This window comes from Malus sylvestris, chromosome 3, assembly GCF_916048215.2.
Source record: "Malus sylvestris chromosome 3, drMalSylv7.2, whole genome shotgun sequence".
Taxonomy (NCBI): Eukaryota; Viridiplantae; Streptophyta; class Magnoliopsida; order Rosales; family Rosaceae; genus Malus; species Malus sylvestris.
In genome coordinates, this window is record NC_062262.1 from 13,849,467 (window position 1) to 13,861,289 (window position 11,823).

Sequence of the window (11,823 nt, forward strand, 5' to 3'; positions counted from 1 at the left end):
TCAACCCTTCTTTTTCTTTGACGCTTCAAGTAGCCAGATGGATATTTTCTAGTAGGTGTCATCTTTTATATCTCAAACAAGATCACAATTAAATTATAATAGGTATGAACAATAAAACATGATAGTACGCAATGCGTTTGCGTCTAGTATTTTTTGCGATTGCTCCCTCTTGTTGTGATGATTACTTGATTAATTTCTATGAGTTTTGCCCTGAAAAGTATACAACAACAACAAAGCCTTTTCCCACTAAGTGGGGTCGGCTATATGAATCCTAGAACGTCATTGCGCTCGGTTTTGTGTCATGTCATCCGTTAGATCCAAGTACTCTAAGTCTTTTCTTAGGGTCTCTTCCAAAGTTTTCCTAGGTTTTCCTCTACCCCTTCGGCCTTGAACCTCTATCCCGTAGTCACATCTTCGAACCGGAGCATTAGTAGGCCTTCTTTGCACATGTCCAAACCCATTTTGTGTACGTGTTGATGCTTCACTGCCCAACATTCTGTGCCATACAGTATCGCCGGCCTTATTGCCATCCTATAAAATTTTCCCTTGAACTTTAGTGGTCTACGACGGTCACACAACACGCCGGATGTACTCTTCCACTTCATCCATTCAGCTTGTATTCTATGGTTGAGATATCCATCTAATTCTCCGTTCTTTTGTAAGATAGATCCTAGGTAGCGAAAACGGTCGCTCTTTGGTATTTCCTGATCTCCGATCCTTACCCCTAACTCATTTTGGCCTCCATTTGCACTAAACTTGCACTCCATATAAAAGAAAAAAATTCATTATAGATGAGAAATATCTAAATTTTCAAATTCCAACTTCATATACTTAAATTTATAAATTACTTACTTTAATCGAAGTCTGCATCACTTTGATCACTTGAATTGTCTTTGTAATTTGAAAATTTCAATTCAATTGGATGAAATTATGAACTAGGGTTTAGTGGTTTGTGGGGGGGGGGGGGGAGGCAGTGGAGAGAGAACTCGGACGCAATGGGAAGGATGAGGCGTCAGAGAAAAAAAAAAGACTCTTGAGTCTCTGATTAGACTTTAGCGTGAAAAATAAGGAAAAAAGTGAGATATGTTGTAAACATTCCTAGTTTAAGTATGATTGTGTAAATCCTAGATAAGATTTGATTCTAGTTATCCTTTCCTATTACAACTTGTATTACTTGGAGGAGAAGGAATATCTTCTCTCCCTTTACTACTATAAATAAAGGCACAATGTAGGAGGGATAACAACACACACATTCCCCTACAATTCTACAAACACACCTCTCTCTCCTCTCTCTCTCTGCCGCCGGCCCTAGTCCCTCTGTCAGATAAAATAGACCACAACACGTTATCAGCACGCTCTTCACGCTGTGCTTAGAAGAATTTAAAGAGAATTTATTCGTCTACAATCAGGGGAGTATTACGTTTCAATTATTTTTAATTGATTAAATCTTGATTTTATTGAATTCATATATTGTTATTGATTCAATTTATTTTTCTTCTTATGTTGAACGTGATACAAGCTTGAAGATGAAAGCCGAAATTGAAGAAATAATTTTTCTGCATCAAACCAGTTCATCTATATCATCACGCAATCAGGTTCTTTCTAAACAACGGCTTTTAACTCGATATTTTGCAAGCCCTGATAGCATGAACATTCACCATGATGCATGACCCAACTTTACGTTTTACGTATTTTAGATTCTACATAAATTGTGTATGCTTCATAATCAAAATTGCTACAATTATGTGAATTTGATATTTGTCATGAATTGAATCCTACATATGTACATGCATTGAAACTATTATTTGCATATGCATCAACGTAAATATGTGATTCATTAAAATTATACATGCATATAATATAATTGAATACAAAAAAAAAAAAAAAAAAAAAAAAAAACCGTGGGCCTGTAATCCCACCCGAGGGTTCTTGGCCTATATTTTTAGGCCCCGAGATTTTATTATTTAATTTTTTTTAAATAATATGGGTTTTTATATTTTCACCCACATTTTAATTTGGCCCCGAAGACCAAAAATAAATTAATTCACTTATCATTATACAATATTTCTGCATATATTCTTTGCATATTTGTTTGCATATATATTTGTGTTTACCTGCAGGAATATATGAACCTGAAGTTCATAATTACTTTGAAACCCGAAGTTTCTTATACACATGCCTTGTTAGAAAACCCGAAGTTTTCACTTAAATATATCACCCATGAAAACCCGAAGTTTTTCATGCAAAATTAAACCAATACATGTCTATTAGAACCTGTATGTTCTACTCCTATGTGAATGGATTGATTTTTCTCCATTACACTAACCACATCTTGTCCATCTATTTTGTGATAGGAACATGTCGAATTTGAACAAACTCGACTTCACCGCTTTGGAGGTTTCTGGAAGGAACTACCTCAAGTGGGTTCAAGATGTGAAGCTCCACCTCACTGCAAAGAACTTGCGTCCTGCTATTGAAGAAGCAACAGATAAACCTGTTGGCGAGGCTGAAAAAGCCACTGCTATGATCTTCATCCGAAGACATATCCATGACGCTCTACAAACTGAGTACCTTGCTGAGGAGGATCCACGTGCATTATGGGTCGCTTTGGCTGATCGTTTCGATCACCAAAAGGACATATTCTTGCCTGAAGCAAGACACGACTGGCAGCACTTGCGCTTCCAAGACTTTAAGTCTGTGAATGAATATAATTCTGAAGTTTGTCGAATCCGATCACTTCTCAAGTTTTGCAATGAAACTTTGACTGAAGAGGATCTCCTGGAGAAGACCTACTCGACCTTCTCTGCTTCTAATATTGTCCTGCAGCAACAATATAGAGCTCAGACGTTCACTAAGTTCTCGGATTTGATCTCTGTTTTACTTCTTGCTGAAAAGCAGAACCAGCTGTTGATGAAGAATCATCAAGCTCGACCTACTGGGGCTACTGCTGTGCCTGAAGCACATTATAGCACTAATCAGCACCCAAAACGCCAAAAGAGGCGTGGTAAGGGCGGCCAGAAGCCATCCCACCAAGGTCAACAGAGCCAAGGCCCATCCAAGGGAGGAAACAAAGCCCAGAAGCGCCCAAACCTCGCTCCCAAGGCCCCGAACTTCAAGAATAAGGGCAAAGCACCTGCCACAATGAATGACGATATGTGTTATCGTTGTGGTTCCAAGGACCATTGGTCCCGTATTTGCCGTGCTCCCAAGAAGGTTGTGGATGCATATCATTCTCGTCGTACGAAGTTTGAATCAAACTTCCTGCAAGTGGACGAACCGGAGACTACAAAGATGGAGGTTTCTGATTTTCAGGAGGATACCACTCCTATGGAAGATTAGAATCTTAGACATAGACTTATTTTTCAATTAAAATAAGACAATTGGGGCCGAATTCCACCTTGTGGCCGAACCCCACCTTGTTTTTTGGTTGATTTTGAACAATTTTCCTTTATGTTTTGGATTATTAGTTGGCGATTTATTTTGGATATTAAGTTTTTTCCTTGAATAAATGAAATTATTTTGAATTGATACTTGTTTTTATAAACTTTTATGCATGTGACCGATTCAAATTAATTTTTCATTCTAGGTATGACTAGTGGGAAAGTTAGTTGTCTGGCAGATAGTGCAACCACGCATACTGTTTTGCGTGAACGCATCTATTTCATTAACTTCGTACCTAAGAATGCACCTCTGACAACCCTCTCAGGCCCATCCAACCTGATCGAAGGATACGGTAAGGCACGTATAATGTTGTCCAATGGTACAATCTTGACCATTGCTGAGGCACTCTATTCTCCACGTTCCGGAAGAACGTTACTAAGTTTCAAGGACATTAGAGATAACAATTACCACGCTGAAACCCACGTAGAAAACGGAGTTGAATTTCTGTGCGTAACTTCCTACGAATATGGCCAGAAGCGTATTCTAGAGAAGATGGAGCGTAACCCGAGTGGTCTGTATATTACGACCATACGCCCCATAGAATGCCACTATGTGGCCGGCCCTACCACAGGGACCGCGCACGAAATTACACTTTGGCATGATCGTTTGGGACATCCTGGACGAATAGCGATGCGCCGTATCCTCAAAACTTCACACGGGCATCCACTAACCCGAAGCTTAGGTTCGATCCATGAAATTGCATGTCAAACATGTTCTATGGGAAAGCTTATTACTAAGCCTTCTTATGACAAGATTCGTTCGAATCCTCCCATTTTTCTACAACGGATTCAGGGGGACATTTGTGGACCGATTCAACCTCCCTGCGGACCATTTAGATATTTTATGGTTTTGGTTGACGCTTCTACACGTTGGTCACACGTGTGCTTGTTGTCCACAAGGAACGCTGCATTCTCCAAACTGTTGGCTCAGGTTATCAAGCTCAGGGCTCACCACCCTGATTATCCGATCAAATCTATTCGATTGGATAATGCTGGAGAATTCACATCTAAAACTTTTGATGACTATTGCATGTCGGTTGGGGTTGAAGTTGAACATCCTGTACCCCATGTTCACACCCAGAACGGCCTGGCAGAGGCTTTCATTAAGCGTTTACAAATGATTGCTCGATCGTTGGTCATACGTACCAAGCTCCCGATCGCTGCTTGGGGCCATGCAATATTGCACGCAGCAAAGTTGGTCCGCCTGAGGCCTGTTGCGACATAACCATTTAGTGCCCTTCAGTTGGTCACCGGATGCGAACCCGACATATCGCATCTGCGCGTTTTTTGTTGTGCGGTCTATGTGCCGATTTCGCCGCCCTTACGTACAAAAATGGGGCCTCAGCGAAGGATGGGAATCTATGTCGGATATGATTCTCCTTCGATTATTCGTTACTTAGAACCTTTGACAGGCGATTTGTTTACCGCTCGTTTCGCGGATTGTCACTTCTATGAGACAGTCTTCCCGTCGTTAGGGGGAGATAAGAACGTCAACGTTCCTAATGAACGACGCGAATTATCGTGGATGACTCCCACTTTGTCTCATTTAGATCCCCGCACCGCTCAGTCTGAAGCTGAAGTGCAGCGCATATTAGATCTCCAGAGCATAGCTCAGAGCATGCCAGATGCTTTCACCGATCTAGCGCGCATGACAAGATCACATATTCCAGCTGCGAATACGCCTGCAAAGATGGATGTACCAAATGTACGACGGACTACCCTCCTGGAAGCCCGGGACGCCAATTCTGGTGATCCACGTACATTAGCGGCTAGCCAATCATCTGCCCCTACACAAAAGCGTGGCAGACCCCTTGGTTCAAAGGATTCACACCCCCGGAAGAGGAAAACCACGGCACAAGGTCCTGAAGAGCCTACCGTGAATCCGACTATCGCTTACTCATTTTACCCAACTCATGAGGAAATTCTAGATTATGTAAGCGTCCTTGAAGAGACGAATCCTCCTCCCGAGAATCGTGAGATTTCGGTCTATTATGCTAGCTTAGATGATGTGTGGCGTAGAAATGAGATGATTGTCGACGATGCATTAGCATTTGCAGTAGCTACTGAGATCATGTTGAGCGATGACATTGAACCGCGTTCCGTTGATGAATGTCGACGTAGAGCTGATTGGTCAAACTGGAAACAATCAATCCAAGTCGAACTTGATTCACTTGCGAAACGTAAGGTGTTTGGACCTGTAGTTCCTACTCCTCCACATGTGAAGCCCGTTGGCTACAAGTGGGTTTTCGTTCGGAAGCGTAATGAGAAGAACGAAATTGTGCGTTACAAAGCTCGTCTTGTAGCACAAGGTTTCTCACAACGCCCCGGGATTGACTATGACGAAACTTACTCACCCGTTATGGATGTGATTACTTTTCGATACCTTATCAGTTTGGTAGTTTCCGAAAAATTGGATATGCAGCTGATGGACGTAGTAACCGCGTATCTCTATGGGGATCTTGATACGGAAATTTATATGAAAGTTCCCGAAGGACTTACATTGACTGGTTCAAATATTTCCAAACCCCGGAACACGCTCTCAATTCGGCTGAGGCGTTCACTATACGGTTTGAAACAATCCGGAAGAATGTGGTATAACCGTTTAAGTGAGTATTTGACTAGTCAGGGATATGTGAATAACGAACTATGCCTTTGTGTGTTCATTAAGAAGTCACATTCCGGATTTGCGATTGTTGCAGTATATGTCGATGACATGAATCTCATCGGAACTCCTGAAGAGCTCGCGAGAACTGCTTCGCACCTGAAGTCGGAATTTGAGATGAAAGATCTAGGTAAGACTCGATACTGTCTCGGTCTCGAGATAGAGCATTGTTCGGATGGAATCCTAGTACATCAATCGAACTACACCCAGAAGGTGTTGCGCCGTTTTAATGAGGATAAAGCGAAGTCTTCGAGTACTCCTATGGTTGTTCGTACGCTAGATGCAAAGCGAGATCCCTTCCGTCCGAAGGAGGATGATGAAGAGATTTTGGAGCCTGAAGTTCCTTATCTAAGTGCGATAGGCGCTTTATTGTACTTAGCTCAATGCACTAGACCCGACATCTCCTTCGCTGTTAATCTTTTGGCAAGATACAGCAATGCACCAACACACAGACATTGGACTGGCGTGAAAGACATCTTCCGTTACCTTAAGGGTACTACGGATTTGGGCTTATTCTATCCCTACGAATCCTCGAGTGATGCCGCACCCTATGCTCATCGGGTTGATTCTCGCCTTGTTGGTTATGCCGACGCTGGATACTTATCTGATCCGCACAAGGCGCGTTCTCAAACGGGTTATGTCTTTACCGTTGGAGGCACCGCAATATCTTGGAGGTCAACTAAACAGACCTTAGTTGCCACTTCGTCTAACCATGCTGAAATTCTCGCCTTACATGAAGCAACTCGGGAATGCTTTTGGTTGAGAGCAGTAGTGGGCCATATTCGAAGCTCCTGTGATCTTCATCCCGCCGTTAATGCCCCGACGACGATTTTTGAAGACAACGCAGCTTGCATCGAACAGCTCAAGAAGGGTTACATCAAAGGAGACAACACCAAGCATATTGCGCCGAAGTTCTTCTTTACACATCAACAACAAGAGCATCAGAAGATTGAAGTCACGCAAATCCGATCACAAGACAATCTGGCCGACCTCTTCACCAAATCACTACCGAAGGTGACGTTTCAGAAGCTTGTTCATGGAATTGGTATGCGTAAACTTTCTGAGTTGTAACTTTGCTATTTCTCTGTGGAATTATGTCAAACTCAGGGGGAGTATCTTCTAGATACTTGCTTGATCTTAATGTACTCTTTTTCCCTACGATTAGGAGCATTTTTCCCACTGGGTTTTTGCTACCTAACTAGGTTTTAACGAGGCACCCACCTTGGGCTGGTCATATCCCTGATGACGTCCTGTAGACGTTTCTTTTGACTTTGCATTTCTCACGCATTTTTCCTTAGACTATGGATTTTGTCCCTACTTGGGTTTTTGCCATAGCCTTAGGGTTTTTTAGTGAGACTTACTACTTATGCAAGTTCCTACCTTATTGAGAATAAGCGTTGTTCCTTGGAATCAATGCCAACGAGTCGACTTCCTCAACTTCTGCATGATGCTGAATCTACCTTGAGTATTTACCCACTCAAGGGGGAGTGTTGTAAACATTCCTAGTTTAAGTATGATTGTGTAAATCTTAGATAAGATTTGATTCTAGTTATCCTTTCCTATTACAACTTGTATTACTTGGAGAAGAAGGAATATCTTCTCTCCCTTTACTACTATAAATAAAGGCACAATGTAGGAGGGATAACAACACACACATTCCCCTACAATTCTACAAACACACCTCTCTCTCCTCTCTCTCTCTGCCGCCGGCCCTAGTCCCTCTGTCAAATAAAATAGACCACAACAAGATATAGTTTTATAAAATATATAATTTCATACTGAATTGATGGGTGTGTGGGATTATAGGGATCAATAGCCTTGTGGGCCTACTCCTATTTATATATATTATATTTATTGTGTTGATTAGATTTTTATATAATATTTTTTTATATAACTACATTTAATATAAAATTATTCTGGGGGCCCCTCAAATTTTGGGGTCCTGTGCAAAGCAACCTATTAGACTCGTCCAAAGCCGGCACTGATGCTAATCTGCCCCATACATTCAAATGTAAATTAGATACTTCAGTAAATTTTTTCACACATGCATGGATAATAGTTTAGACAGAGCTTAGCAACATAACATATCAAACTAGTTTGTAACTTGTGTCTCTATAAATAAATAACCACAACACATATGTGGGATAAGTTAGTTGGTCATGACAGATGCCTCCCTTTTACCATCTTTCACCCAAGTTCGAATATCCCCTTCTTACTAGAATAATTTACAATATCGTTTTGTAAAAAACGAAAACAAAAATTTTCCACAAGTACCCACTTATTTATTGACACGTTTGTAAGAACTTCAAACTAAAAGCCCACAATCTCTTCAGCCCAAATACGATGCGAATTGATCCAGCCCAACCCAATACAAAGCTGGACGTGAAATTGAGCTCAACGTCCGTCACTCCTCCTCTGAAATTGGGGTTTTACAGAGGTTTTAGGGTTTCGAAACGAAACACACAGACGAACAGAGAACAAAAATGTCAGCTTCGATCGCCGGAAGATCGACAATTCTGCGCACGTTTTGCCAAGCAGCAACATCAACAACAAGAACAAGAATTTCAGCAGCGCCATGCCCTTCGATTCCGTCCAATTTCATGGCTCGTCGCTCCTCTTCCTCAAGGTAGTTTCTTTCTTTGACATATGTATATATATTGTGTATATACACATTTGAAATGTATATGAATGTAATAATCTTGTTTATATTTGCATTGGAAGGCTGTTGCGCCGAGAATTGAGCTCTCTTCAACCTCTCCACAATGCCATTGCGTCCGCTTGCCTTATCTCCAAGCTTCCGGCCCTGGCCACCTCCTCCGAAGGTCCTTAATGTCCTCATTTTCTATTAATTTGGTGTTTTTGCATCCATGTTTACGTCTTCCTATCCGTTTACCGGCGTGTCGTTTGCTAATTGTCATTCAGCCCGTAATCTTGTTATATCATATGATGTCCATCCCTCGAGATAAGGCAATTAACAAGCGGCACGTCCTTTAAGAAGGTTAATCTCTAACCAGAAAAGAAAACTAACAGGGGTAAATTTCATTGAATGCAGTACGATAAATTAGCATCCTTTCTCATTGATTGGTTAAATTGTCTATACTGGATAAAGGATAGTAGTATTGTAATATGCACCGTGTTTAGTGACTATATCTCTCACAGAGGTGAGACATACTTGCACAGGTGGGTTTCAGCTTTATCAGAGATGTGGTCAGAGAGTTTGTTAGTGAATATGTTACAACTTACAAGTAGTTTTGTTCAAAAGTTAGGAATTAGAACTTAACGTGGGATGAGGAATTTAAGGGGAAAACTAAGCATAAACAAATTTTTTTTGGGAACATTCTTGGTTTATGCTGTCAAGCATCTGTTGTCAAAACCAAATGAAAAAATAACAAAAGGAAAGAATCATATGGCAACATTACCTGATTTATGTGCTGAGGTGTGAGTTTGAACTTTGAACTTTCGGTTTTCTTCTTTTACAGCTTTATTAGTTGTTATTGGGAGTTACCTGATGGTACTATGTTTTTCTTTCTTACCCTGGTCCACAGGCAGATTTGTGAACTATATCAGTCCTATCTAGGAGCATGTGCATGCTGAAATCAAGAGTTCTCCTTCTATTCTTGAATTTGCTGATAAGTTTCTTTCGAAAGCCGAAATGCTTGTCTTTCGAGGTGAACTGCTGAGCATGCATGTTTTGAATTAAAAAGCAAATCTTTTGCATCTCCTGAAATTCTTCTAGTTTGTTACATGGGAGTTCAATTTAACATTCACGAGTTAGATGATGTACTTGTATTGTTTTGAAGTAATGTCATGTTAAATTTGTATCAAAGTAATCAATAAAATATGAGATGAGGTGATGGTTTATTTTTGGGAAAATACTTTACTAAAAGGGATGTTGATGTTGGAATGATAAGGCCTAAAGTCTAGGTCTGAATTGTTCCTCCTTCATTTATTGGGGTACAATGTCTGAATTGTTTGTGAACCTAGCCTTCCTTTTTCATATAATTGATTTGTGAGAGAAATTTTCTTATGAGAGATCGACATGTCTCTTTACCTCTATTTGCTTAAGAGGCAAGTATATTAGTATCTATTGAACTGGCTGCTTTCTGTAGAGTTGCATGCAACTTTATGTAGTAGCAACTGGCAAGACGAAAAGAATGCAAGGTTATCAACTAGTCTTGCAAAGCGTTTGGTTACTAAGCGGTAGTTACTTTACTATGTTAGAGACACGGTGGTTTTGGGATTGTTGAAGTTTGTTGGCTTCCTATTTTAAGCACAAAACAGAAGGGTTGTCTCGGAGTTAAAAAGTTGTTTTGCTTTCTCGAATAATTAGATTGACTTGTCTTTTTGGTCTGAATTATCTTTCTTAGACGCATATTATCCATCGTTTTCAGTCATTTGTACTTGTTTCTTTGCATAAATCTATTATTAGTTGTTGGATTAGAGGTTTGGTACACTTTCCTATTTTTAAAATCACTCCCATGACACCTTTACTGATATTTGCCGAGTAACAATCGATCATTCCTTGCTTTTCTTGTTTCACTTCGATCCTTAAATGATATAGCACTTGTTGGAACTTTTTTTTATTTGTGCATGCGGATGAGTTATTTACTTGGAGATGAACTTTGATTTCAAAGCTAATGAGCCTAGATCTCAGTTAATTTTGCCAGTAATATGTGTAAACAACAATGTTAGGATTGAGTAATTTGCCTGATTGCCATTGTGCCAAGATGATTTGCTTTTTTTTTTGACACAAATAGTTTCAGAGAGGTGAGACTTGGTGGTAGATGCTATATAAGTGACCAAAGTGTGATGAAACCTGAAAGAATTGAGACACAAAATTCAACTCTGCAGCGTACAATGACTACATAGGAAATGATAAACACACCCTTTTTAGCCTACCACAAGTTCCTGTTTAATCTTGTCTCTTGTTTTTGTTTGTGTTTTATTGAATCCAATAGTTAGAAATAAAAAGAAGTGTGAGAGATACTAAAAATAGTGTGCGAAAATCACCTCTCGGCTAGCTAGTAGGTTTGGAAAATCAAATCTTCCCACGCATCATCTTCCACTTTGATGTAAAACAACAGATAGAGCTACCCAGCTGCTCCTACACAATCCTCTGCGATGCAAATGCAGAGTAGAAGAAGAGCGAACTGGATCGGCCCAATAGCATAACCTCTTTTCAGTTGTGCTAAAACTTCTACACACTTCTTGATACAGTTCATTCATGTTACGTGTTTTATTTAGGATGATGCTATCTACACACTTCTTTTTACCTTCTACACTCTCATCCCAAATTTTGATAGTTGGATCGAATCAATTGAAGATGATTAAATGATAAGAAATTAACAGGGTGTGTGGAAGGTAAAAAAATATTGGATGGATAGCACCACCCTTTATTGATACCTTCTAGTCTCATTATATCACCCTTATAGACTCATCATTTTACCCCTATATACCCATCAATTTTTGAGGTTAGTTAGTTCAGCATTTAGATGTTTCAGAATCATTAGAACATGTACATGGAGTTCACCGAGAGTTCATGAAATTAGAACTTAGAACCTCCTTCAACCGTTCAACGTAGAACGAGTTCATACCCAGAAACTAAATGGTAATTAGCAAGATGGATTATGATACACTATAATAACAATATGCGACAAGCATCGAGTGAGGTGATAATACTACACTATGATTAAAAGTGGTGAGCAAAAAGGCATGCAATTT

The 11,823-nt window shown here is 40.1% G+C and overlaps 2 protein-coding genes across 2 annotated transcripts; both read left to right on the forward strand.

The window, feature by feature from the left end:
- The first annotated feature begins 1,077 nt into the window (after positions 1-1,077).
- Positions 1,078-3,528, forward strand: LOC126616365 (uncharacterized). Its single transcript, XM_050284418.1, has 2 exons — positions 1,078-1,595; positions 2,355-3,528. Exon 2 carries the CDS (start codon positions 2,359-2,361, stop codon positions 3,337-3,339), a length of 981 nt encoding a protein of 326 aa, XP_050140375.1. The 5' UTR covers positions 1,078-1,595; positions 2,355-2,358; the 3' UTR covers positions 3,340-3,528.
- Positions 3,529-8,504: 4,976 nt separating this feature from the next.
- On the forward strand, positions 8,505-9,975 carry LOC126614398 (uncharacterized). Its single transcript, XM_050282056.1, has 3 exons — positions 8,505-8,728; positions 8,824-8,924; positions 9,648-9,975. The coding sequence occupies exons 1-3, from the start codon at positions 8,586-8,588 to the stop codon at positions 9,677-9,679; spliced, it is 276 nt and encodes a 91-aa protein (XP_050138013.1). The 5' UTR covers positions 8,505-8,585; the 3' UTR covers positions 9,680-9,975.
- Positions 9,976-11,823: the final 1,848 nt, after the last annotated feature.

Coding starts and splice junctions, on each gene's coding strand:
- LOC126614398 (XM_050282056.1), top strand. CDS start 8,586: ATGTCAGCTTCGATCGCCGGAAGATCGACAATTCTGCGCACGTTTTGC. Junction 8,729..8,823: donor CGTCGCTCCTCTTCCTCAAG/GTAGTTTCTTTC, acceptor TTGCATTGGAAG/GCTGTTGCGCCGAGAATTGA. Junction 8,925..9,647: donor CCTGGCCACCTCCTCCGAAG/GTCCTTAATGTC, acceptor CCTGGTCCACAG/GCAGATTTGTGAACTATATC.
- LOC126616365 (XM_050284418.1), top strand. CDS start 2,359: ATGTCGAATTTGAACAAACTCGACTTCACCGCTTTGGAGGTTTCTGGA.